General features: G+C 43.2%; 1 protein-coding gene and 1 non-coding gene across 2 annotated transcripts; both read right to left on the bottom strand.

Moving 5' to 3' along the window:
• Positions 1-8,615: 8,615 nt before the first annotated feature.
• LOC103723903 (uncharacterized) lies at positions 8,616-9,337 on the bottom strand. Its single transcript, XM_008814990.6, has one exon. It carries the CDS (start codon positions 9,166-9,168, stop codon positions 8,878-8,880), a length of 291 nt encoding a protein of 96 aa, XP_008813212.2. The 5' UTR covers positions 9,169-9,337; the 3' UTR covers positions 8,616-8,877.
• Positions 9,338-12,635: 3,298 nt separating this feature from the next.
• On the bottom strand, positions 12,636-12,742 carry LOC148714244 (small nucleolar RNA R71). The gene has a single exon (XR_015976899.1). It is a non-coding gene; the product is annotated as a small nucleolar RNA R71 (small nucleolar RNA).
• Positions 12,743-27,789: the final 15,047 nt, after the last annotated feature.

The following is a 27,789-nucleotide window of genomic DNA, read 5'->3' as shown; positions in this document are numbered from 1 at the left end:
CCCGGGAGCAGACTAGCCTGAAGCCCCGACCGGTCGCCTCGGCTTGCGCCAGCCTTGGCCGACCAACGAGCGGAATTCTCCGAGGCTTGGTCCTCGGATGCCAGGCTAACCCGATGACCATCCCGGGAGCAGACTAGCCTGAAGCCCCGACCGGTCGCCTCGGCTTGCGCCAGCCTTGGCCGACCAACGAGCGGAATTCCCCGAGGCTCGGCCCTCGGATGCCAGGCTAACCCGATGATCATCCCGGGAGCAGACTAGCCTGAAGCCCCGACCGGTCGCCTCGGCTTGCGCCAGCCTTGGCCGACCAACGAGCGGAATTCCCCGAGGCTTGGTCCTCGGATGCCAGGCTAACCCGATGACCATCCCGGGAGCAGACTAGCCTGAAGCCCCGACCGGTCGCCTCGGCTTGCGCCAGCCTTGGCCGACCAACGAGCGGAATTCCCCGAGGCTTGGTCCTCGGATGCCAGGCTAACCCGATGACCATCCCGGGAGCAGACTAGCCTGAAGCCCCAACCGGTCGCCTCGGCTTGCGCCAGCCTTGGCCGACCAACGAGCGAAATTCCCCGAGGCTCGGCCCTCGGATGCCAGGCTAACCCGATGATCATCCCGGGAGCAGACTAGCCTGAAGCCCCGACCGGTCGCCTCGGCTTGCGCCAGCCTTGGCCGACCAACGAGCGGAATTCTCCGAGGCTCGGCCCTCGGATGCCAGGCTAACCCGATGATCATCCCGGGAGCAGACTAGCCTGAAGCCCCGACCGGTCGCCTCGGCTTGCGCCAGCCTTGGCCGACCAACGAGCGGAATTCCCCGAGGCTCGGTCCTCGGATGCCAGGCTAACCCGATGATCATCCCGGGAGCAGACTAGCCTGAAGCCCCGACCGGTCGCCTCGGCTTGCGCCAGCCTTGGCCGACCAACGAGCGGAATTTCCTGAGGCCTAACCCTCGGACGCCTGGCCTAGCGCCGGAAGAATTTCCTGAGGCCTAACCCTCGGATGCCTGGCCTAGCGCCGGAAGAATTTTCTGAGGCCTAACCCTCGGATGCCTGGCCTAGCGCCGGAAGAATTTCCTGAGGCCTAACCCTCGGATGCCTGGCCTAGCGCCGGAAAAATTTTCTGAGGCCTAACCCTCGGATGCCTGGCCTAGCGCCGGAAGAACTTCAAGAGTCAGGAGTCGGCGAGGCGCTACCAGGAGTTAAAAAGAGGAAGGACGAAAGTGAAATGAGGAAACACTTTGTTTGCATTAACTTTCGTTGCATCAGGGTCGAGACCCATACAACGTGGCAAAACGCCAACATACAAAGAAAAGAACAAAGAAAAGTACAGAGAGTCAGCTTGGAGGAACCCCTGGGTCGGGAACGGCGAGCGCGTCCGCGAAGGGTAGGGAGACGGTTGGAGAATCGGCAGGCAATGGCATCGGAGGGGAGTCGAGGAGGGAGACCCCACTCAGGTCAATTTCGGGGTATTTAGCGGACACCCTTGCCAGGCCTTCATCGAAGCCTAAGGCAAAGGAGTCGGACCCCGCGTCCGACATGTCACGGATGAACTCGGCGGACTGACGATAGGCCTGTACCGCCTGACGCCCGATTTCCGCGCTCTTCTCGGCCAGCGCCGCCTCCACTCGCTCCGTAATCTGAGCTTTCGCTTCCATGACCTTCGCCACAATCCGGTCGTCCGCCTCGGAAGAGACCCTCAGCAGATCGGCCCGAGCCTCCATGTGCTTCGCCTCGGCAGCGACGCGAGCAGCCTCAGCCTCCTCCAGGCGCGAATGAAGCTCCTGGTTGCTCGCACGAGTCCCCTCAAAGGCCGACTCCAATTCGGCCAGCTTGGCTTCAAGAGATCGGGTTCGGTTGCGGGCGTTGTCGGCCGACTGCTGGGCCTTCTCCCACCTCTCCCGAAAGTCGGCAGCCTTCCGGGACTGCTTTTCGGCCCGCTCCTCCGCCTTCCTGATCTCGCTTTCGAGACCCGAGGCAACCTTGAGTTGCTCCTGAGCCTCCAACAGTTGCCTCTCGAGGGCGGCGAAGCCGAGTGCCCGCTCTTCGGCCACCTGGAGCCTCGTCTCGAGGTCCCTGGTCGTCCTCCCCGCCGCAGCCCGGCCTCCCTCCTCTACAGCTTTCAATCGCCTCTCGGCCCTCGCCAGAAGCCCCGCCTGTTCCTCGTGGCTCTCCTCCAGGCGGATCATGTATTGGGCGAGCTAAGAGGTAGGAAAAATGAGAGCGTCAGACGGGGATCAATAGAGCCTATAAATGACGAAAGCGACCAAAAGAACACTCACCGACATGAGACAGACGCAGCTGGCAGCTCCAACTTCAGAGATACCCATCTGCCGGACCTGCCTACGGTCCCCCTCCAGCAGCACCGTCTCGACGAGGTTTCGGGCGCCGGCGAAAGTGAAGGCCGACCCCGACTTCGCCCCGGAGCCGGATGGTGGTTCTGCAGCCTTACCCTTACCCATCGCTTGGGGGAGAGTCATGCCGACCGTGTTCGGGGCGGGGGCCGCGCCAGAAATCGACAGGGTCCCGCTCGGCCGGGGCCTCGGCGCGCCCCTCCTTCCCGTATCATCCGAAGCCGACCGAGTCGAAGGCCGGGCTGGGGACCGACCGCGTCCGACCCGGCCGTCTCGGGCGCGCCCGGATGACACCTCCAGAAAAACGGTAGTCTCATCACCGGAGGGCTGATGCGGCGTCAACTGTCGGTCCGAGCCCGCGGCGTCCCCCTGATCGGTGGGCCCGGACCCGTCTGTCGGCGTCGGAGTCGCCTGCTGGCGGGGCTTCTTCGCCGGTGGGACCCCGCTCGGAGGAGTCCGTTTCTTCCTCCGGACCGCTTCCAGTAGGGACGCCCTACTAACAGCCATTGCCTTGTCCGACTGCATGACGTCGTCGATTTCTGCAAAAAGGACGAGATGGTTAGAAACCGAGAAACTGATGGAAAGAAGAAATGAAAGAGGAGAAAAGAGCTAAAAAGAAGAAGTCGTGGCGGGCTCACGGTCGGCGGGGACCGAGCTCAGACCGACGTTCACCAAGGCATCCTCGGAAATAAGGCGAGCCACCGGGGGGAGCCGGCCCTCGGCAACCAACCCCCTCAAGATGGCGACGCCATCGGACTCCTCCCTCGACAACCTCGATAGGCCGATCGGGGACTTCATCGGCGTCTCCCAGGTTGTCCCGATTCCCCAAGAGGGATCTACGTCGATGAAAAAGAAACGCTCCTTCCAGCCATGAATGGAGGAAGGAGCCTCCTTGACGAGGCCGCACCCTCGCCGCGCCGCAAAGCACCACCACCCTCTGTCCCGGGGGTGGCCGTTCAGGCCGTAGCATTCCCAAAAGACGTTCAGGGTGGCGGGAACCTCGTGCATGCGGCAGAGAACCTGGAAGGCCGTCAGGGTACGCCATGAGTTCGGCACCAGTTGCGTCGGCGCCACTCTTAAACCTCGAAGCACCTGCACGACTAAGTCCGAGAGGGGAAAGCGGAACCCAGCCCGAAGGATGTCCTCATTGATGGCGACCTTTCCTGGAGGAGGATGGGACATCCTCTCCTCAGGCCCCGGAAGCGTAACGTTGCAGGCTTCGGGAAGGTGGTACCGGGCCACGAACCTATCTAGGTTTTCGGGGACCAGCTCCGACTGAATACGGTCCGCTCTTACTTCGTCCATCCCTAACGGCCAGTGAATCTACGGTCAGGACGGGGTCAAGAGGGGAGAAGGGACCGGAACGACTGGGGTACACTAATACGAAAGGAGAAAGTACGGAGAGCCCTAAATTGAAGAGTGGGGCAACTCACCGGAAGGGAAGGAAGAACGGCTCCGAGAGCGTCAAAGGAGGAGCGAACGAACAGTCCGACGGCAACGGCAGCAGCACAAGGGAAAAACTCGAGGATGCCTGTGAAGAGAAAGGCGGACGGGGGAGGGCCCCCGGTTAAATAGGCAGAAAGGCGGGTGACGCCTCGGTGACGCCAGAGGACGCCTGGCTACCGAAGGATCGTTCGCGCCCCAAAGGCGAATCGACGCCATTAAGGAAGGATGTCCGCCGAAATCCGCAGACCGCCAGATCAGCGACAACCGCCATACGCCATAAAGAAGGCGGGGAGCTCGGAGCGCGCGCGCCTTTCCGAGGGATGGCGGCAATCTCGAAGCATCACTCCCTTCACCCGTTCCCCTCCTGGTTCCAGGCTCGGAAGTGGGGGGCTACTGTTACGGGGGAACTTAGCCACCATGCCCCACGTGACCGGCACGCGCGCCCAGAAAGACTACGGCTGCCCCTTGATCCAGCAATCCGACCTCGGGTCGGATATCTTCGGCTCCGCAGCCCGACCCCGAGTCGGGTGCCCCTTGATCCAGCAATCCGACCTCGGGTCGGATATCTTCGGCTCCGCAGCCCGACCCCGAGTCGGGTGCCCCTTGATCCAGCAATCCGACCCCAAGTCGGCAATCTCTTGACAACAACAGACTGTTCCCCTGAGGCACGCCGCGGCCCCCTGCTCCACTACTCCCTGCAACGGCCGTATCCGGCGCTGCCCCACGATCCCCTGTAACAGCCGTACAAAGCGGAGCTCCACTACGCCCTGCCATGGCCGTACCCGGCGCTGCCCCACGATGTCCTGTAACGACCATGTCAGTGGCAACCCCATCGTGCCACACGATGACCAATCCCCAAAAAAACCCCCCAGCCTGATATATATGCGGCTGGGGGGGAAGGGGAGGGTAAGAAAGATTTTTCAGAGTATCATCTTACCTGCTACCTCTCCTTCTCCTTCGATCTTCCCTAACTTGATCGTCGGAGGGCCCCCACCACCCCGGTGGTGGTGCGAGGCTTGCTTGCAAGTTTCCCAGCGGAAGGTGGAGCGCAACCGAAGCAATTCCAAGGGAACCCCGTTCACACCGCTGTGCCAATCGTTCTCGGTTTGGACCCCCAGCAATAGTTAGGATTCTAGAAATTAATAGATAGAGAGGTTGGGATAGCACATTTGCCATATTTATGATGGAAAAATCTTGAATATCCTTCACTGATAGCTATTCAGTGCTATTTCTACTCTTTGTATTAGTTTTTAAGATCATTTATTAATGCAAGATGTTTTACTGAATTATGTGTTTCTAATTTTAAGTTGATATTATTGAAAATTATTGTTTGAATATATTTGTGATGCAGACATCATAGATGGCCCAAATTCAGACTACGAACAAAGCATCTGCTATTGGCCCTACTAATATGGTCAACAGAAGGTGTTACTTCAGCCACTTTGTCAATTTTACCGTCATCTTAGTTCCATCTATATCTTGTGAGCAGAAGGAAAGGGTTAGTGGCACTCCTTTTGGGCATATGTTAGGCCTTTCATATATCAAACAGAGTAGGCCTATCTTGGACACATTGCTCTTCTTTTAGGATGATGTGGAGGAGGATTTTTGGTTTGGTAGGGTTCTAGTACCTTTTGTAGAGAGTGATTTCGCACTCATCCTTAGTTTGAGTATGACGGACGATGAGGTCAAACTGCATAGGAAGGGGAGATTTACGTCTGACCTCATCACCTATCTTAGGAGATATCAATGGGGAGGATGATAGGATTGTCCTGATCAATAAGAGGCTGTTGAGAGTCGAGAAGGTCCTATGAGATAAGGGTCTTCTAGTGGATAACAAACCTAGTGAGCATGCTGCAGTTTCTGCTGAGGTAAGCAAAGTTGGACGAATTATTAACTATGGAATCTTGTCAAGTATATACTAATGTATGAATTAAATACAACAAATTATTAGGTGAGGGAAGAGCATACTGCAGTTGGTGAAGCTATGGACCAAGCTGCTGTGGAGAAAGATGATATGCACCATAATGCAGATGACGTGGAGGTATATAATTGTTTGCTTCGTACTGCATATGTTTTTAGAATGGTAGTATAAATGGTCATTATATAAAATGCATTTTTCTATCAGGTTATTTGGTCTACTGATGCTAAAGCTAGAAAGGAATGTGGAACTGCCACCAAATATGTTTCTCCTTATGCAGGGGCGTCAAGTTAGGAGCACGCGAGAGAAAGGCAACAGAAAAGCAAAGGCCATGTCACAGCTTTCCAAGACTTATAAAAAGGCTAAAAAAAATGAAAGTCGGCAAAATAGGTGAAGCTAGTATGGCAATTACCATTAAAAAGGAGGATTCACCCTCTCAATCGAGTAACTTTATAGGAGCTTATCAGTAGTGCATTATTGGAGCTCCACAAGTCAATTACAATAAACAAAGAAACATCCCCCCCCCCCGGAAGAGGTATAGAAATGCGGTCTCGTCCTTGAATTGTGTCACGAAGACTTTTCACATTCTTGAACTCCTAACCAACGCCCTCTATAGAGGTTTTCCAAGCATCCAAAGAATTTTTTTGAGTAGGTTCCTCTTCAATTGCGGCTTTTGTTTCTTCAACAATTTGATCGAAATTACTTGAGCCACCCTTTAAAACAATTTTGGATCTGCAACTACATTCAACATCATGGGATGGGCCACTATTCATACAATAGGTTAGACAAAATTTTAGCATAGTAACTAACCATGTTGAGCTTAAAATACACAAACTAAGAAGTGAAATATGCAATACAACAATAATTTAAACTACGAATGGCAAGACATAAATGGATGAAAATAACTTCTGCATTACCTCTTATTAATTAGCACATCAGCAACTTCGATCAAGCTTGGAGAATGAGTAACAACCATTTCGATCACCGGCGCATTTAACTTAATATGTATTTGATGCATATTTCGAACATGCTTATCGCCCATGAGGGTAACAAGCATTCGAAACTTGTTTGGAATATAAAATTTAACTTCTATTATTGTAGAAGATAGATGTGTCCGCCTTTTCACTATTTTCTTATGAATTTGATCGAGATTTGTGTGCTCTGAGATAGAAATAATTACAGCTTCGCTATCATAAGAACAAATAGCATGAAAATCAGGTTAGAAAAAGGAGGAAAGGATGAACAGATGCTTCTGAATTGCAATCAGCCCGAAATATTTGGACCGGAAATGGCAGGTCAATAGGGACTCTGTTAAAATACAGTCAGAGGGAGAGTGGGGCACAGTCTCATGGAAAGAGGAAGAGTGACTCTCAGCATTTTGGGTCAACAGGGAACAGATGCTTCTGAATTGCAATCAGCTCGAAATCTTTGGACAGAAAATGGCAGGCCAACAGGGACTCTCTGTTAAAACAGAGTCAGAGGGAGAGTGGGGCACAGTCTCACGGCAAAGAGGGACCACACAGGAAAGGGTGATCAGACGGGAAAGAGGTTTCGGTCAGCTAGGAATATCAGCGAAGAGATAATTCCATATTCCAACGGCCAAAGAGAAAACGAAGAAGATAGCGCGGGCTCGGAATATCGGGATACCAGGAATTCCAACGGTCTCTTTTTCCGCCTTCAAACATCTTTCGTTGGGGTCTCCTGGGGGCATCTTCGGTAATGGAGAGGTTAATGGAGTAGGAATTGAGGGTTGCTCGGCTCTAGGTTGCCTAGGCTGAGAAGAAAACTTCTCGGGCAATGGAGAGGTTAATGGGGTTGGGGAGCTACCGAGCGCGGCTCGCCCTCATTACGGTTAAATCCTTCATGGAGGGCTTCAATGAGGGTCGAAACTAGACGGTGAGGCTCTTCCCATGGGCCGACTACGACAATCTTGATTCGACTGCAAACAACAATGATGAGGTTGGGGAGCGAAACAGTGAGGTCGGGGAGCCATCGAGCCCCAGGCAAAAGATTTGCAGACCCCCTCCTTCTGCTTTGTGCCACCACTGTGGAGGCTCAAGATGCGGTAAAGCATGCTCTCTTGAGCTGGGTGACTTCGCCAGAGTCGTTGGCCGTGCAAAGCCAGAGCATAGCCAATCTTGATGTCTTTCTCTTGTAGTATAGTAGTTTGGTTCGATCGTTGACCTACTGTGTAATTACATTAGACATATATACATGTATGTATGTATACTAAAGTAGAGGCTTTGTTTATGCAGAGCTCTCCCTTCGTCATATGGACATCCATATTAATGACATTATTAATAGAGTTTCTATCTCCAGATTCGGATGGATTTCCCATGCTTTTCTTCCACAATACTACCTTTGATCTCTCCCACCTCAATTTTGCTTACGTTGAGATGGCTCTCTATCTGCTCGTGACTCTCGCCCCATCAGCTTACTTGATGGTCTGTAGAAAATTATCACTAAAATCCTAGCATCCAGATTAGCCAAACTTCTTCCCCAGTTGGTGGATGAATCCCAATCAGCCTTAATAAAAAAGAGATGGATTATAGAGAACTTTTTTTAGTGCTCAAGAAATGGTTGCATACTGTGATAGTTCAGATACAAGGGGGTACCGTGTAAGCTAGATTTTGAGAAAGACATTTGACGAGATGAATTGGGATTTCCTTTTGGCAGTGCTTTGAGGCATAGGGTTCCCAAATAAATGGATTGAGTGGATTGTTGCCTTATTATCCTCAGTGTCAGTTGCAGTTCTGGCGAATGGAATGCCAAGTAGGTGGATCAAGTGCAAGCAAAGCCTGAGGCAAGACCAATATTTTGGAGAATTATTGTTGGGGATCTCCAAGTTTTCCTACATAAAATGAGACATTACATGCATCCAGTAAGGCGTTAGTATCAAAGTGTTCTCAATTTGATCCTAGAAAGGGCCGATCAAAATCAAATGCCTCAGCCATTTAATTGGTTCATATCGGAATTCAAAGGTCGCAAAAACACACAAGTGAAATAATATCGAACTGCAATTCGGGAGGAAACAAAAACACACGAAGGCCATTTCCAAAAATCGCAGTATATCTCAAGGCTCATCATATTTACAAAGTACTAAAATAGTCAGATGCGGAGACACCCAAACAAAGACTTGTTTTATCTTTGGGTCTCCCCTGCTTCTGAAGTCCTAATTAGGACCCCAACAGCTCAAGTACATGACTTTTCTCAGCGCCTCCTCCGATCGCTTGGCCTTCTCATCAGCCCCCTCAGATCCTTTCCTCCTCTCAATGTCAGAAGAAGAAGAAGAAGAAGAAGACACCCTCCTGGTCCGAGGGAAGGAACGGATGTTGTTCTTGGCTTGCTGGTTGAGAGATCTGATGGCATAGTTCCAACGGCACAGCCCTCCTTGGTCCTTGAGGGCTTCCACCGCACCCATGCTCGCTGCCACGATCAAAGAAGCCGTGCTTGCAGAACACATCTCTTCTCTCTCTCTCTGAGTACTCTGAATTTGAGGAAGATATGAAGGGAGGAAAGTTGTTTGCTTTGGCGAGCTTGATAACAAAGCTGGAAGGAGAGTGTGTATATATAGAGGCTGGCTGAAAGATTGAGATGGGAGAAAACTGGGGATGAGATGCTGCCGGTTTTGGGCCTCCCACGGTTTCCCAGATACCGGGGGCCATATTGTTTATCTAGCTGAAAGCAGAGTAACAGGGCTTCAGCAAGAACAGGAGAAAAATATATTAAATAACGGAGGGCGTCTAAGTTAATTGTCATGAAGTTTGGCACTTTATTGACTGTGGATAAGACCCCGCTGACAGTCATGCCTTTTAGGTGGATTGGATGATAACTTTTATTAAGAAAAAAATTATTTATTATTCAAGCTTGATTGGAGCTCAAATCTAGCTGTAACATGAACCATTTGCAAGCAGTGTCGATCAAATGACCAACCCAGGCATATACTCCACATTAGTTTGTTATTTAACAATATATAATGTCAATAGAGGGGGTTGATTATTTGGGAATTCTAATCATTAAGACTCTAATTTTTTCTACCCTAACATGGATTTTGTAAGCTAGCACCTATTTGTTTTGTTTTTTTTTAAAATGTAAACTTTCGTACCGCGTATCTAAGTTGGCTATTTTTTGAAGTTGTTACACACATTTTACTCAAATAAAAATCAACTATTTGTCCACAATGAAACACAACTTGCCGCTCCTAAATCAAGTCTTGCTTAGATGTTAATCCAAGATGGGACTAGGGTGGTGTATGAGCAATCTAGCATTCTTTTTTTTTATGGCATAGTGTGGAGTGATTGATTATAACCCTATTTGATTTTGATGAGCTCAAAGCATTTGAGTATATTTTATGTTTACTAATGAATTCAATCTAGTGTTTCAGTAAAATTCTTGTAAATTTATGGTTAAGTGTTTCTAGATTTGGTTCAAGACATTTTGGATAAGTTAAGAAGTCAATTTGAACCAAAGTCTGATACTCGAGTCGACTCCGGGAGATTACGAGTCGACTCCAAGCGTTTCAGAAGCACTGGCACAGGCTCGAGTCGACTCGGATACGTTACGAGTCGACTCCGACTGAGAACAGACAGACGAACAGAAAGATCCAACTCAAAACCTGTCAACGAGTCGACTCCTGAAGAACGCGAGTCGACTCCGATACTGCCGAGTCGACTCCAGGGTAGTACGAGTCGACTCCAGGGAGTTACGGACAGAAAGACAGAGAAGTTATTTTGGACCCTGAGAGCCGAGTCGATGACGTGGGAATTTATTTCACACATTTTCTTAGTCTTAATTATTTTGTTTTAGAGTGTTTTGTATGTTCTTAGCTCATTTGTCTAGAATTTAGGTGTCTTTTATATTTATTTAATTCTTGAAAATTCTTGGTATTTTGCAGGTGTTTAATTATTGAATTGGTTGAAATTGGGCTGGTCTAGTCAACCCAGAATACTGTTCGGTTTTTGGGTTCTAACTAGAGCTACAGACCTCCGTTTTAGATGTTGTTTAGCTTGCTGGAAAGATAAGATGGAGATCTAAAACTTTTATGAAGATCACAAAACCAAGTTCTGCCGTTTTAAAGTCCAAAACTTAGCCGAAACGGAGAAGTCCGAATCTGTCCAGAATTTTACTGCGGCCCAGACCCTGTTTCGGTTTTCAGCTTGTATCTGGAGTTATATAAGTCAGAATAATGCAAACCCAGATGCGTTGGAAAGCTGAGAACTATATCTAAAACTTTCGTGAAGGGTCCAACTCCAAAGTATATCGTTTTGGTGCTCTAAATCCAGCTGGGAGTCGAGTCTAAAAATTAGCCTAGAATTTCGGGATTTCAGCTAGCAGATAGGGAGGAAATCTGTTTTAAAATTCAAAAAAAGGAAATTCCGAAAAAGAGAAGGAGAGCTAGCAGATACGAAGAGGAGGAGAAGCAGATAAAAAAAAAGAAGAAGCAGAGAATCTGAAATTCCGAGAGGAGGAAAAGCTAGAAATTCCGAGAGGAAGAAAAAGCTGGAATTCTGGGAGAAAGAACGGAACGGAGGATTTTTGCAAATACAGAGTTCTTTTCCTTTCTCATATATATATATTTTTTTATTTTTTATTTGCTGAATTGTTTTTAAGAATGTTGAATGCGAATTTATGTTTGAGAAATAATTGGATTGATTTATTAGTTATGATTTGCTAGTTTTCTTACCCTAGGGCTAGGACGTAGTCATTGAATTTTTGATATGAATTGAGTATGGTTGTATTGAATATCTTTTGTTAATTGCAATTTGATGATTTCGGTTTTCATTCTTGCAATTTACTGGCCATGAATTGCATGCTTAAGATGTTGAATGAAGTAACGAAAGTTGAAGTTCGATATTAGTTGGTGAATTTATCAAACATTGGTGGTGTAGTTTAGAAATAAATGCACACCCTTGTGACCTACAATCAAGAATTTCACAGATCATAATGAATTTATATTAATTTCTATGATCACGAAAGTAGACATAGGATTAATATAGGTATAGGTGTTATACCTTGAAAGAGGATATCACATAAAAAAAAGGGATTCGGTCATTGTAATTAGCAGAATATTAACAATCAGATTTAAATTCATTGAAGGAATTCAATTGATGAAATCCAAGCCCTAGGAACCTTTCACATTTGATTTTTCAGGTCAAGAAATTGCAGTCAGTCACATCAATTTGGGGTTGTCTAAATAATATAGGAAATTTATAAATTGGTACTTGAATCGCCTCCTTGTGGAAACGATACTCTTTTTGCCCTATTCTACTTGTCATGACCCATGCACTTGTGGTAGAGTCTAGGGACTATCAAGTTTTTGGCGCCGTTGCCGGGGAGGATTGTTTTTAATATCAATACAAATAATTTTCTGCATTAATTTAGACTGTTTTGTTCTTTTTGTTAATTTACGTTTTCTATATTTAGTGTATGCCACGAAACTGTGAGCTAATTGAGCCTTTTGATCCAGAAATTGAGAGAACCCTACGAGCATTAAGGAAACAACAAAGATTAGAGCTAAAGCAAAAACAAGCAGTAGCCATGGCAGATAATCAAGATAACCAGAATAAAAGGTTGTTGAGTGACTATGCAGTGCCGAATGTCAATGGTGCTCAACCCAGTATTGTGAGACCTACAGTCAATGCTAATAATTTTGAGATTAAGCCTGGTCTCATCCAGATGGTGCAGCAGGAGCAGTTTGGTGGAGGACCTTCTGAGGATCCACATGCACACCTTGCCAATTTCTTGGAGATTTGTGATACAATCAAGATGAATGGAGTTAGTGATGATGCTATTCGACTCCGACTTTTTCCATTTTCTCTAAAGGATAAAGCCAAGGCCTGGTTGAATTCCAAAGCGCCTAACTCTTTCACCACCTGGAATGCCTTGTCACAAGCTTTTCTGAGTAAGTATTTTCCCCCAGGTAAGACTGCCAAACTTAGAAATGATATTACCAGTTTTGCTCAGTTTGATGGTGAATCTTTGTATGAAGCCTGGGAGAGGTTTAAGGATTTGCAGAGGAAGTGTCCACATCATGGTCTTCCTGATTGGCTGATTGTACAGACTTTCTATAATGGATTAACACATTCAGTCAGAATTACTATAGATGCAGCTGCAGGAGGTACTTTAATGAGTAAGTCAACAGAAGAGGCATATGAGTTGTTAGAAGAAATGGCCTCTAACAATTATCAGTGGTCTAATGAAAGATGTATGCCTAAGAAAGTTCCAGGTATGTATGATGTAGATGGCATAAACATGTTGAATGCCAAGGTTGATTCTCTAGTAAAAATGTTCGGTAAGCTAGGTAATGTGAATTCCGTTTCTAGTCCTGTATTGAGTTGTGATTGCTGTGGAGGAGCTCACATGAGTTCTGATTGTATGCAGGTTCAATTTGTGTCTAATTATAACAGGCAGCAACAGCAGAACAACCCTTATTCCAACACATACAACCCAGGATGGAGGAATCATCCTAACTTTTCATGGAAAGATCAAGGTAACCAAGGTAGCAGTTCTAGACCTCTCCATCCTCCTGGTTTCCAACCAAAACCATCCCAACCAGAAAGTAAACAGTCTTGGGAGATAGCTATTGAGAAGTTAGCCAATGCCAGTTCAGAGAGATTTGAGAGACTGGAAGCAAAGGTTGACCAGTTGGCGAGTTCCAATAGAAATGTGGAGATTCAATTGGGGCAGTTAGCCAATTCCATCAATTCTCGTGGACAGGGTAATTTGCCTAGTAAGACAGAGGTCAATCCGAAGGAGCATTGCAAGGCAGTCACCTTGAGAAGTGGTAAGCAACTTGGTCAGGTAAGTGGTGAGACTATAGTTGGTGATAAAGTAGACTATGAAGAGGTGAACAAGAAGGTCAGTGAAGAAGTTGAGGACCTAGCCAAGACACCATCCCCACTACCACCAGTCGAACCTTATGTTCCTCCCATTCCTTTTCCTCAAAGGCTTAAGCAGAATAAAATTGATCAACAGTTTGAGAAATTTTTGAAAGTGTTTAGGCAGCTTCACATTAATATTCCTTTTGCAGACGCCTTAGCACAAATTCCTGCATATACAAAATTTTTAAAGGAGATCATGTCTAAGAAGAGGAAATTGGAAGATTTCGAGACCATTGCCTTGACGGAGGAATGCAGTGCCATTATCCAGAATAAGCTTCCACCAAAGCTAAGAGATCCAGGGAGTTTTTCTATTCCTTGTACTATAGGTGATGTTGATTTTTCTAGAGCTTTGTGTGATTTAGGTGCTAGTGTTTCACTAATGCCTTTATCTGTATCTAGGAAGCTTGGATTGAAGGAGTTAAAGCCTACTACCATCTCTTTGCAGCTAGCTGATCGATCGGTCAAATATCCTTTAGGTATTCTTGAGAATGTGCTGATCAAGGTAAAGAAGTTTATCATTCCAGTTGATTTTATTGTTTTGGAGATGGAAGAAGACACCGAGATCCCTATCATTTTAGGCCGGCCCTTTCTAGCCACAGCTGGAGCTATCATAGATGTTAAGAATGGTAGGTTGACTTTGAAGGTTGGTGAAGAAGAGGTAGAGTTTAATTTATTTGAAGCTACTAAATATCCTTCTTTTACTGATCATGTTTTTCGAGTTGATGTTGTAGATGAGTCGACCAGAGAGTTTTTTAAGGCTGAAAATACTAAAGAACCTCTTGAGACTTGTTTAGTGAGTGCAGGGACAAGTAAAGATGATAATCTAGAGATTGCTAAAGTGGCGTGTGCATTAGAGGCTACATGTCCTAAGCCAAAGAAGAGAGGTATTTATTTTGAGGATATCGGCAAAGGTAAGCCACCCCCTCCCCCTTCTAATGTGCAAGCACCAGTTCTGGAGTTGAAGCCATTACCCTCACATCTCATGTATGCATTTTTAGGTGAGAATAATACTTTGCCTGTGATTGTGAGTGTTTCTTTGTCTGATGAGCAACTTGACAAATTGATACGTATTTTGAGATTGAGAAAAAAAGCCATAGGATGGACTATATCAGACCTTAGAGGAATTAGCCCTTCATTGTGTATGCATAGAATTTTAATGGAGGATAACCATAAACCTATTGTTGAAAATCAGAGACGGTTAAATCCGAACATGAAAGAAGTAGTTAGGGCTGAAGTTCTTAAATGGTTAGATGCAGGGATTATTTATCCTATATCTGATAGTTTATGGATTAGTCCAGTGCAGGTAGTACCTAAAAAGGGTGGGATGACTGTGGTGCATAATGAAAATAATGAATTAATTCCCACTAGGACAGTAACTGGGTGGAGAGTCTGCATAGATTATAGGAAACTTAATAGTGTTACCCGTAAGGATCATTTTCCTTTACCTTTTCTTGATCAGGTGCTTGAGAGACTTGCTGGGTATGCATATTACTGTTTTTTAGATGGTTATTCAGGGTATAACCAGATTTCTATATCCCCCGAAGATCAAGAAAAGACCACCTTCACTTGTCCTTATGGTACTTTTGCATTCCGTAGGATGCCTTTTGGTTTGTGTAATGCACCTGCTACATTCCAACGTTGCATGATGGCTATTTTCTCTGATTTTGTTGAAAAGATCATGGAGGTTTTCATGGATGATTTTTCTGTTTTTGGATCTTCTTTTGATAGTTGTTTAGATAACTTATCTCGAGTTTTGCAGCGCTGTGAGGAGACCAATTTGGTCTTGAATTGGGAGAAATGTCATTTTATGGTGCAGGAAGGTATTGTTTTAGGCCACAAAATTTCAGCAAGAGGCCTTGAAGTGGACCGAGCAAAAATAGAAATTATTGAAAAATTGCCACCACCTACAAATGTTAAGGGAGTTAGAAGTTTTCTTGGTCACACAGGATTTTACCGGCGTTTTATTAAGGATTTCTCTAAAATTTCTAAACCTCTTTGTAATCTGTTGAATAAGGATGTTGTGTTTGATTTTGATAAGGACTGCTTGAATGCTTTTAACAGGTTGAAGCAAGAGTTGGTGTCAGCACCAATTATGGCAGCCCCAGATTGGAGTTTGCCTTTTGAGCTAATGTGTGATGCTAGTGATTTCGCTCTGGGTGCTGTTCTCGGCCAGAGAAAAGACAGGAAGTTGCATGTTATATATTATGCTAGTAGAGTTTTAAATAATGCACAGTTGAATTATGCAACTACTGAAAAAGAATTGCTTGCTGTTGTGTTTGCTTTTGACAAGTTTCGATCTTATCTTGTAGGTTCCAAGGTAATCGTATATACGGACCATTCAGCAATCAAGTACTTGCTGAAAAAGAAAGATGCCAAACCGCGCTTGATTCGGTGGGTGCTGTTGCTTCAAGAATTTGATCTTGAGATTCGAGACAAGAGAGGCATGGAGAATGTGGTGGCAGATCACTTGTCTAGATTAGAGGGGCAGTCAAGAGCAGATGAGGTGCCCATTAATGAAAGCTTTCCAGATGAGCAGTTGTTGGCAGTTTCAGTCATCCCCTGGTATGCTGATTTGGTGAACTATTTGGTGAGTGGCATTGTTCCCCCTGATTTGAGCTATCATCAGAAGAAAAAGTTTTTGTGGGATGTGAAGCATTATTTTTGGGAAGAACCGCTACTCTATAAACACTGTGCAGATGGGATGATTAGAAGATGTGTGCCCCAAGATGAGATGGAGGATATACTTGACTATTGCCATTCCTTGGAGTGTGGTGGACATTTCAGTACCTCTAAGACAGTTGCAAAGGTATGGCAATCTGGTTTTTATTGGCCGACCATGTATCAAGATACTAGACAATATGTGAGCATGTGTGATAGATGTCAGAGGGTTGGCAACATTTCGAAAAAGAATGAGATGCCCTTGACCAATATCTTGGAGGTTGAACTGTTTGATTTATGGGGAATTGATTTCATGGGCCCATTTCCTTCTTCCTTCAATAATCAGTACATTCTGGTAGCAGTGGATTATGTGTCTAAATGGGTTGAAGCTACTGCAACTCAGACTAATGACTCTCGAGTGGTGATGAGATTTGTGAAGAAAAATATTTTTTCAAGATTTGGTGTGCCGAGAGCTATTATTAGTGATGAAGGCTCCCATTTTTGTAATCGGTCATTTGAGGCTTTGTTGAAGAAATATGGGGTTACTCATAAGGTGGCACTTGCCTATCATCCCCAAACAAATGGGCAAGTGGAACTTGCAAATAGGGAATTGAAGCAAATTTTGGAGAAAACTGTGAGCAGTTCAAGAAAGGATTGGGCAAATAAGTTAGATGATGCACTTTGGGCCTATAGGACAGCTTTCAAGACACCTTTGGGTATGTCTCCTTACAGACTTGTCTTTGGAAAGTCTTGTCACTTACCAGTGGAATTGGAACACAGGGCCTATTGGGCAATCAAGGATTTGAACATGGATTTGAAAGCTGCGGGGGAAAAGAGATTGTTACAGTTGAGTGAGTTGGAGGAGTTTAGGTTGGATGCTTATGAAAATACTCGGATTTACAAGGAAAAGACAAAGCATTGGCATGACAAACATCTTCAGATTAGAAACTTCGAAATTGGGCAGCAAGTATTACTCTTCAACTCAAGACTTAAGTTATTTCCAGGCAAGCTTCGTTCTAGGTGGTCTGGCCCATTCACGGTAACGAAAGTGTATCCATATGGTGCTGTTGAGGTGCGTAGTGAGGTCACTGGTGCATTCAAGGTTAATGGGCAGCGTTTGAAGCCTTATCTTGCTAGTAATGTGGTTCCTAAAGGAGTGATTTACTCTTTGAAGAATCCTACCTATGGTTGATGGTGTGGAAGTCAAGCTAATGACTGTAAACAAGCGCTTCTTGGGAGGCAACCCAACCACAAAAAAAAAAAAAAAAATCCTTTCTTTTGTCTTTTGTTATATGTTTTAATTGTTGTTTTTATTTAAGTCTTTGAATAATTATTGTTGTTACCCCTTTCTTTTTGGTTGTGTTGTGTAGGTGCAGAAAAATCAAGCAAAAAGCTAGTTCGTGTTCAATTCAGTCGGACATTCATTGTGTTCAGCCTTGCTAAAAGGGGAGTATTAGTCTTCCATTTTTCTTTGCTTTCACATTGAGGACAATGTGAAAATTTGGGGGAGTGGATATTTGATTATGCTGAATGTTGGTACAGGTTATGTTTGTTTGAGAAAGAAAATTTTTTCGAAATTCTGGTTTGTTCACTTTCATGCAAGTTAATTGGTGATCATATCCATGTCTTCCAAACCAAATTTTTATGTGAAAGATTAGGAGAAATGAACATGCATTTGCACTTGTGTGAGACTTATCTAGGATCAACATTACACTTTTGGGTTCTTTATTGTGTTTAAGCATTGAATTTTGATTTAGGATAGGCAATATCTTATAAAGCAAGAGTAAGCATATTTGTTTTCCTTTGGGATTATTGAAGTACATCTTTCCTTGCAAAGTTGTATGAGTTGTGTGATTATGCATAAAAGATGAGTGTGATGCTTTTCTTGTGATTATCCCCTTTGATCTAGTCCTAAACAGGGTTTAAGTAAATAGAGTGATAATGATTAGACAGTCGAATAAATAAATGTGTACAAAGTTCTTTCTACTCCAATGTTTTGAGTTGCTTAGTAACTAGGGGTATTCATCACCAATGTTTACTTTTACGTCAAACGGCAACTTGAAATATGAGTATGCAAAAGCACTTTAAGTATGTGACTTGTTGAGTAACCGGGTGCATCCATCACAAATGCTTGTATTCGCGTCAAAAGGCAAGTGACAACTTAAAGACAAAGAATAAATTTCAAAAAAAAAAAAAAAAACTCTCTAGTTTGCTACCTTGTTTGTAGTAGTGAAAAGGGGTGATTGCAGGTTGAGTTGTTACATGATTCAATTGTGTTGGTCGCATGATAAATATGATTGAGTTTGGAATTATATATGGATATTTGATCTAGAGAATGTGAGTATGCTTAGTTTTCCTTTATTTGCTATTGTTTATGTACTAAGTTGAAGATTTGATGTTTACATGATAGGTCCTTTGGGTGTGATGAGTTGAGCCTGACTATGGTTATTGTCCTTTGTTTTTATGGTTTTTCTTTTGCTTGAGGACAAGCAAACATTCAAGTTTGGGGGTATTTGACGTGGGAATTTATTTCACACATTTTCTTAGTCTTAATTATTTTGTTTTAGAGTGTTTTGTATGTTCTTAGCTCATTTGTCTAGAATTTAGGTGTCTTTTATATTTATTTAATTCTTGAAAATTCTTGGTATTTTGCAGGTGTTTAATTATTGAATTGGTTGAAATTGGGCTGGTCTAGTCAACCCAGAACACTGTTCGGTTTTTGGGTTCTAACTAGAGCTACAGACCTCCGTTTTAGATGTTGTTTAGCTTGCTGGAAAGATAAGATGGAGATCTAAAACTTTTATGAAGATCACAAAACCAAGTTCTGCCGTTTTAAAGTCCAAAACTTAGCCGAAACGGAGAAGTCCGAATCTGTCCAGAATTTTACTGCGGCCCAGACCCTGTTTCGGTTTTCAGCTTGTATCTGGAGTTATATAAGTCAGAATAATGCAAACCCAGATGCGTTGGAAAGCTGAGAACTATATCTAAAACTTTCGTGAAGGGTCCAACTCCAAAGTATATCGTTTTGGTGCTCTAAATCCAGCTGGGAGTCGAGTCTAAAAATCAGCCTAGAATTTCGGGATTTCAGCTAGCAGATAGGGAGGAAATCTGTTTTAAAATTCAAAAAAAGGAAATTCCGAAAAAGAGAAGGAGAGCTAGCAGATACGAAGAGGAGGAGAAGCAGATAAAAAAAAAGAAGAAGCAGAGAATCTGAAATTCCGAGAGGAGGAAAAGCTAGAAATTCCGAGAGGAAGAAAAAGCTGGAATTCTGGGAGAAAGAACGGAACGGAGGATTTTTGCAAATACAGAGTTCTTTTCCTTTCTCATATATATATATTTTTTTATTTTTTATTTGCTGAATTGTTTTTAAGAATGTTGAATGCGAATTTATGTTTGAGAAATAATTGGATTGATTTATTAGTTATGATTTGCTAGTTTTCTTACCCTAGGGCTAGGACGTAGTCATTGAATTTTTGATATGAATTGAGTATGGTTGTATTGAATATCTTTTGTTAATTGCAATTTGATGATTTCGGTTTTCATTCTTGCAATTTACTGGCCATGAATTGCATGCTTAAGATGTTGAATGAAGTAACGAAAGTTGAAGTTCGATATTAGTTGGTGAATTTATCAAACATTGGTGGTGTAGTTTAGAAATAAATGCACACCCTTGTGACCTACAATCAAGAATTTCACAGATCATAATGAATTTATATTAATTTCTATGATCACGAAAGTAGACATAGGATTAATATAAGTATAGGTGTTATACCTTGAAAGAGGATATCACATAAAAAAAAGGGATTCGGTCATTGTAATTAGCAGAATATTAACAATCAGATTTAAATTCATTGAAGGAATTCAATTGATGAAATCCAAGCCCTAGGAACCTTTCACATTTGATTTTTCAGGTCAAGAAATTGCAGTCAGTCACATCAATTTGGGGTTGTCTAAATAATATAGGAAATTTATAAATTGGTACTTGAATCGCCTCCTTGTGGAAACGATACTCTTTTTGCCCTATTCTACTTGTCATGACCCATGCACTTGTGGTAGAGTCTAGGGACTATCAGTCGACTCCTGAGGAACTCGAGTCGACTCCGATGGTTGGCAGGTCGACTCCAAAGGAAGCGAGAGTCGACTCCCAGTGTGATACAAGGCAAAAGTCAGAGAGCAACTTTCGGACATTGAGAGCCGAGTCGACTCCCGCAAGGTCCGAGTCGACTCCAAGACAGCGCGACCCCAAAAAGACAGAAGACAGTATTTTCGTCTCTGAGAGGCGAGTCGACTCCAAGACAGTTCGAGTCGACTCCAAGACAGCGCTACCCCAAAAAGACAGAAGACTGTTTTTCGGATACTGAGAGCCGAGTCGACTCCGAAACAGTTCGAGTCGACTCCAGGACGGCACGAATCAAAAGACAGAAGATCGGGAGTTCGGACTCTGAGTGCCGAGTCGACTCCCAGAATTTCCGAGTCGACTCAAGTGAGCAAAGTTGAAGAATACATCTATGGATTCCTTGAAATGAGTCGACTCCAAAAGTGCCAGGTCAGCTCCAGACTTTGGGGAGTCGACTCCGGGTTAAGTCGAGTCGACTCCCAGTCGAGAAGAGCACTTTAATTCAAATCCGGAACAGTTGCCGAGCCGACTCCAGAAAAGCATGAGTCGACTCCTGCTGCAGCCGAGTCGACTCCAGATCGCGCGAGTCGACTCCGATCCCAACGAAAACATTGTCAGGATGTGCAGAATGTGCAGAACGGCTAGTTTCCGTGGGGAATGGCTTAAATAGCCACAGAGAACTGTAGCAAGGAAAGAAGCGACATTCCATTCAAAGAGAACAAGAAATCTTCATCTACCAAAGGATTTCAAAGGAAAAGAAGGAAGAGGGGCCATTAACTCCATCCAACCAACTCTTCCCAGCATTAAAGAAGTTTCCTTCAGTCTTCAAGTCTTCAAGACATTCAAGAGGAGACCCCGAGTTCGAGAAGCCCTCCTCTACATCTTCATAAATTCGTTTGAGGGCTCTTAACTTCTCTCTTATTTATATTGCTGAATATCTGCTTGTTTAGAAGCTGTATTTTTCTATTTGTTTTTCAATCCGTTTGTTCCTTACTTGATTCAATTAGGGGATTGAATCAAGGGTGTAAAGGTTTGTTGGTGAGCCTAGGTTGAAACCAACGTGTAAGGGTTTGATTGTGATCCTGGAAAAACAATCGGGTGGTTCTAGTCGGTGAGCCTGGAAAAACCGACCGAGTTCGTTGTGATCTCGTAAAACAACAAGTTAGGTTGTGAGCTTGTAAAACAACCGGCTGTAATCCGAGGGGTTATAGTGAATTCCCAAGTGAGGCTTGGAGAGTGGACGTAGGAGCAAGGGTTAGCTCCGAACCACTATAAATTTCCTTGTGTTTGTGATTGTCTTGTTGTCTCTTACTTTCATTTCATACACTGCACACAGCATCTAATTAATCCACTTGCAAAAAGCATTAATTAGTTATTCACAAACCTTTTAATTGCTATAATTATTTTAAGACCCAATTCACCCCCCCTCTTGGGTTGTCTATCTGGGCAACAAGTGGTATCAGAGCCGGAACTCTATTACCCAAAGAGTAAAAGATCAAAATGACAACCCCATTTGGATCTTCTCACATTGAGGGCCACTCCACCCATAGACTTCCATTTTTTAATGGATCCGACTACTCATATTGAAAGGCTAGGATGAGAATATTTATCCAAGCCCAAGACTATGAGATGTGGACCACCATACTAAATGGACCATACATCCCATCCATTTATGTAGAGGGTGTCACTGTACCCAAGCTTGAAAAGGATTGGGATGACAATGACATAAGGAAGGCACAACTAAATGCCAAAGCCATGAATGTGCTTTATTGTGCTTTAGATAGAAATGAATTTAATAGAGTCTCTACTTGCATTTCTGCAAAAGAGATTTGGGATAGACTTGAAGTGACCCACAAGGACACAAATCAAGTAAAAGAATCCAAAATAAATATATTAGTTCATAAGTATGAATTATTTAAAATGGATTCTAATGAAACAATCACTTGCATGTTCACTAGATTTACTGACATTGTCAATGGCCTAAAAAGCCTTGGCAAAAATTATACTAACAGTGAGCTTGTCAGAAAGATTCTTCGTTGTCTACCAAGGTCATGGGAAGCCAAGGTGACGGCAATCCAAGAAGCCAAGGACTTAAACAAGCCGCCACTCGAGGAGCTACTTGGATCCCTCATGACGCATGAGCTAACAATGAAACAACACAATGAAGAAGAGTCCTCTCACAAGAAAAAGGTAATAGCGCTAAAATCTGTTTCCACTAACAAAAATTTGTCTTGCAGCAGTAGCAGTGAAGAGGAAGACAATGAGGGAGATGATGATGAGGCTCTCCTTGTAAGAAAATTCCGTAGATTCATCAACCGAAAGAAGTCCTCTCATCAAAGGAGAGGCCCCTCAAGCTCCTATCACAAGGATAAAGGTAAGGAAAGGGAAAATGAGGGGATCGGATGTTATGAGTGTAAGAAGCCGGGGCATTTCAGAGCTGAGTGTCCTTTGCTGAAGAAGGGGAGCAAGTACAAGAAAAAGAAAGTCCTCGTCTCCACCCTATCGGACTCCGATACATCATCATCATCATCGGATGAGGAACAAGAAGAAAAGGCCAACCTATATTTTATGGCTAACGACAATGAGGTAACATCCGAAACACATTTAGACTTTACCTTTGATGAATTATATGATGCTTTCAATGAATTAATGGACGAGTATAAGACAATAAACCTTAAGAACAAAGAGTTGAAACTAACTAACCAAACTCACCTCCATAAGTATGATACATTAATTAAGGATAAAGATGTTATCATTAAAGAAAATTCAGAACTTAAGACAAGCAACCAAATGTTAATTCAAAAGACTAATGCCTTAATTAAAGATAACGAAAGACTAACCAAAAAAATATTAGAACTTAAAAACAATAAACAAATCATAAAAGAGAGTTTCACAAAAGACCTAAATGGACTAAAAACAGAAAAACAAAAATTGGCACTAGAACTTGAAAAGTACAAGCCTTTTGTAGAAAAATTTACATATAGCTCAGAAAAATTAGAAATGATACTTAATAGTCAACGAGCTGTGTTCAATAGAGCTGGTTTAGGGTATAAACCTAAAAATAAGCAAAAGCTCCTTAGTAATTTCTTTGTAAAAGCAGGGGAAAGCAAAACTAAGAAAATAACATGTTTTTGCTGTGGAACATTAGGACATAAAGCAAATGTGTGTGATTATAGAAAAAGAAAAACTAAGAGAAAAATTAAAAGGGTTTGGGTTCAAAAAGGAACCAACATTACTAACCATGAAGGACCCAAGAAAACTTGGGCACCTAAAATTGTATGATTTGCTTGTGTAGGAGTGTCTTGCAGCCAAGATCGACAAAAATTGTTGGTACTTGGATAGTGGCTGCTCAAGACACATGACGGGTGACAAAGACCAATTCTTCACCCTTGAGCCTAAGAAGGGAGGTGCTGTGACATTTGGAGACAATAACCAAGGTCACATCATTGGTATAGGTAAAGTACAAATCACCCCTTCAACCTTTATTGATAATGTTAGATATGTTGATGGTTTTAAGCATAATCTACTTAGCATTAGTCAATTGTGTGATAGAGGTTTTGATGTTTTGTTCAAACCATCTTTATGCATCATAACCAACTCAAATGACAACAGTTTAGTTTTTAAAGGAATAAGACGTGGAAATGTGTACGTAGTAGACCTTGAGGATCTTGTCAAACATAACCCATGTTTAGTTGTTAATGAAACTAAGGATAATGATGCTAGTTGGTTGTGGCACCGTAAGTTGGGTCATGCAAGTATGGACACAATATCAAAACTAGTTAAAAGAGATTCCATGATAGGTTTGCCAAAACTAAAGTTTGAGAAGAATAAAATATGTGAAGCTTGTCAATATGGCAAACAATCAAGGAACTCATTTAAATCCATAAATTGTGTCTCTACCTCTAGACCTCTAGAACTACTACACATGGATCTATTCGGACCAACTAGAACCACAAGTCTAGGTGGAAATAAATATGGTCTAGTTATTGTAGATGATTTTTCTAGATATACTTGGGTCATGTTCTTAGCTCATAAAGATCAAGCATTTTCAGTATTTAAGAAATTTCATAAGGAAGTAACAAATGCTAGAGATACTTCAGTCATAGCTATTAGAAGTGATCATGGAACGGAATTTGAAAATTATCTATTTGATGAATTTTGCAATAAAAAGGGAATAACTCATAATTTTTCTGCACCTAGAACACCACAACAAAATAGAGTTGTAGAAAGAAAAAAATAGAACCCTAGAGGAAATGGCTAGAACCATGCTATGTGAAAGTAACCTCCCTAAGTACTTTTGGGGAGAAGCCATTAATACCTCATGTCATATATTAAATAGAGTTTTATTGAGACCCATTATAAAGAAAACACCTTATGAACTTTGGAAAAATAGAAAACCAAAAGTAAACTATTTTCATGTCTTTGGATGTAGGTATTTTGTTCATAATAATGGGAAAGATAATCTAGGTAAATTTGACTCTAAATCTGATGAGGGTATATTTTTGGGGATTCTACAACTAGTAAAGCCTATAAAGTTTTTAATAAAAGAACCATTGTTATTGAAGAATCTATACATGTTGTTTTTGATGATTCTAGTGATATCTCTTCTAGCAAGAGAGTTGATCTTGATGATGATGCTGAAATTCTTGAAGAAAAGATTGATGAGATGACATTACAAGAAGATGAACAAAAATTAATTGGAAATGCATCATCAAGCCAAGAGGCTATTGTGGATCATGGGCTGACTAAGGCTTGGAGGTATGCTCATGGGCATCCTAAGAAATTAATTTTAGATGATCCATCTCAACCTGTTAGGACTAGAGCATCTCTTAGGAACTTAAATAATCATCTAGCTTTTGTCTCACATTTTGAACCCAAACATATAGAAGAAGCTGAAAAAGATGTAAATTGGATAAATGCAATGCAAGAAGAACTAAACCAATTTACTAGAAACAAGGTATGGAACCTAGTTGAACGACCCTCTGAATATTCAATTATAGGTACCAAATGGATATATAAAAATAAACTTGATGAAAATGGAATTGTAATTAGGAATAAGGCTAGACTAGTAGCAAAGGGCTATAATCAAGAAGAAGGTATAGATTTTGATGAAACCTTTGCTCCTGTAGCTAGACTTGAGGCAATTAGATTATTACTAGCATTCGCATGCTCTAAGGATTTCAAATTATTTCAAATGGATGTAAAAAGTGCATTTTTGAATGGGTATATTAATGAGGAGGTGTATGTAGAACAACCTCCTGGTTTTGAAAATCATCAATACCCTAATCATGTGTATAAATTGAACAAAGCACTTTATGGTTTGAAACAAGCACCTAGAGCATGGTATGAAAGACTTAGCAAATTTCTACTAGATCATGAGTTCTCTAGGAGAAATGTAGATACAACACTATTTTTAAAGAAGAAAAACAAAGAAATGTTAGTAGTGCAGATTTATGTTGATGATATTATTTTCGGTGCTACTAACAATCGCCTCTGCGAAGAATTTGCTGACTTGATGCAGAGTGAGTTTGAAATGAGCATGATAGGAGAGCTGAACTATTTCCTCGGGCTTCAAATCAAACAATCTGAAGAAGGGATCTTCATCAATCAAGCTAAATACATCAAGGAGATGCTTAAGAAGTTTGATATGGAGGGAAATAAGTCAATCAGCACACCCATGAGCTCATCATGCAAACTAGACCAAGATGAATCAGGTAAATCTGTAGATCAAAAGATGTATAGAGGTATGATAGGATCTTTATTGTATCTCACTGCAAGTAGACCTGATATCATGTTTAGTGTATGCATGTGTGCTAGATATCAGTCTAATCCTAAGGAATCTCATCTAATTGCAGTCAAGAGAATCTTTAAATACCTAATAGGAACAAAAAATATAGGTTTATGGTATTCTAAAGAATCTAGCCTGAACTTAATAGGATACACAGATTTAGACTTTGCTGGTTGTAAACTTGATAGAAAAAGCACCAGCGGGTCATGTTAATTCTTAGGAGAAAATTTAATCTCATGGTTTAGCAAGAAACAAAACTCGGTTGCATTATCTACTGCTGAAGCTGAATATGTTGCTGCCGGGAGCTGTTGTGCTCAAATCATGTGGATCAAACAACAACTGGAAGATTATGGAATTAAACAAGATAAAATTCTCATTAATTGTGACAATACAAGTGCTATTAACTTAACTAAGAAACCAATTCAGCACTCAAGAACCAAACACATTGAAATAAGACATCACTTCATAAGAGATCATGTACTGAATGGTGATATTATACTTCAATTTATTTGCACTGATGATCAACTAGCTGACATCTTTACAAAACCCTTGAGTGAAGAGAGATTTAGTGTGCTTAGGAGAGAATTAGGAGTGATTGATCCATCCTAGTGATGTTCTCTTCTAGTTCATTGATTTTGATGATTAGGTGTGTTAAATATAGAGTCTCTCATCAATGATTATCAAATCAGATCATAAACTTAGTGATTATCCCTTGTTTGGCATGAAAATAGCATGATTTTTAGGTGCGTGCTAGAGTTCGAGTCGACTCGGATACGTTTCAGAGTCGGCTCATGAGGGGGAGTTGACTCGCACACAGATGGGAGTCGACTCGAGGTCGATGGCAACATATGGGGAGTCGACTCGCGCATATTTTGGAGTCGACTCGAGGTCGAGTCGACTCGCGACTTACTGGAGTCGACTCGCAGTCGGGAATCCGATGTTTTAACCCTAATCGAAGCGTTTAATCAACACTTCTATTCACCGCCTCCACTGTTCACAAACCCTAGAGCCGTCTCCGACCTCGTCTCCGACCTCCATTAGGGCTTTTCCGTCGAGCTTCTTCCGACCATTAGGACTTTTCCCCCTCTCTAGGTCTACTATGCCTCGTAAGGTAGTTGTCCCGAGCCGGAAGAGGCCTCAATCCGCGAGCGGCGCCGAGCGACGGTCCAAGGCTCGGAATGAACCCGTGAGGCCACAACCTCTGGTTCCTTCCCCGCTGAGGCCGGTTCCCTCGCGTCCGTGCGCCGGGAAGGCGGTCTCCACCGGGAGATATGTCAACTTCGACTATCTCTCCCGGAAAAGCTTCACTATAGGGCATAGGTTGAGGGCCCAAGGATTAGAAATGTTTTGCTCTCTAGATCTCCCTACTTACCCGGGGCTAGTGAGGGAGTTTTATGGGACTGTTTCTAGGGGTAATGGTGGGATATAGGGAACCGTAGCCGGTGTCCCTTTATTCATTTCAGAGGATTTTATAGCACAAATCCTACATCTTCCCCAAGTAGGGGTGTTTCCCACTCACCCGGCCGATAGGACTGAGGCCCTTACGGCCATATTAGGGAGTCCACCCCAGTCCCCACCAGATGAGGTGTCCGCTAGTCAGCTTTCAGTTGAAATGCGGCTCCTCCTGAGTATTATATCTAG

This window comes from Phoenix dactylifera, chromosome 8, assembly GCF_051530095.1.
Source record: "Phoenix dactylifera cultivar Ajwa chromosome 8, Ajwa_hap1_PhDact_Kaust_v1.1, whole genome shotgun sequence".
Lineage (NCBI taxonomy): Eukaryota > Viridiplantae > Streptophyta > Magnoliopsida > Arecales > Arecaceae > Phoenix > Phoenix dactylifera.
The sequence above is the reverse complement of the archived record's forward strand: the minus strand, read 5'-3'. Positions and strand labels throughout refer to the sequence as shown.

What these genes read in the sequence shown, in the direction of transcription:
- LOC103723903 (XM_008814990.6), bottom strand. Translation starts at nt 9,168, where the DNA reads ATGTGTTCTGCAAGCACGGCTTCTTTGATCGTGGCAGCGAGCATGGGT.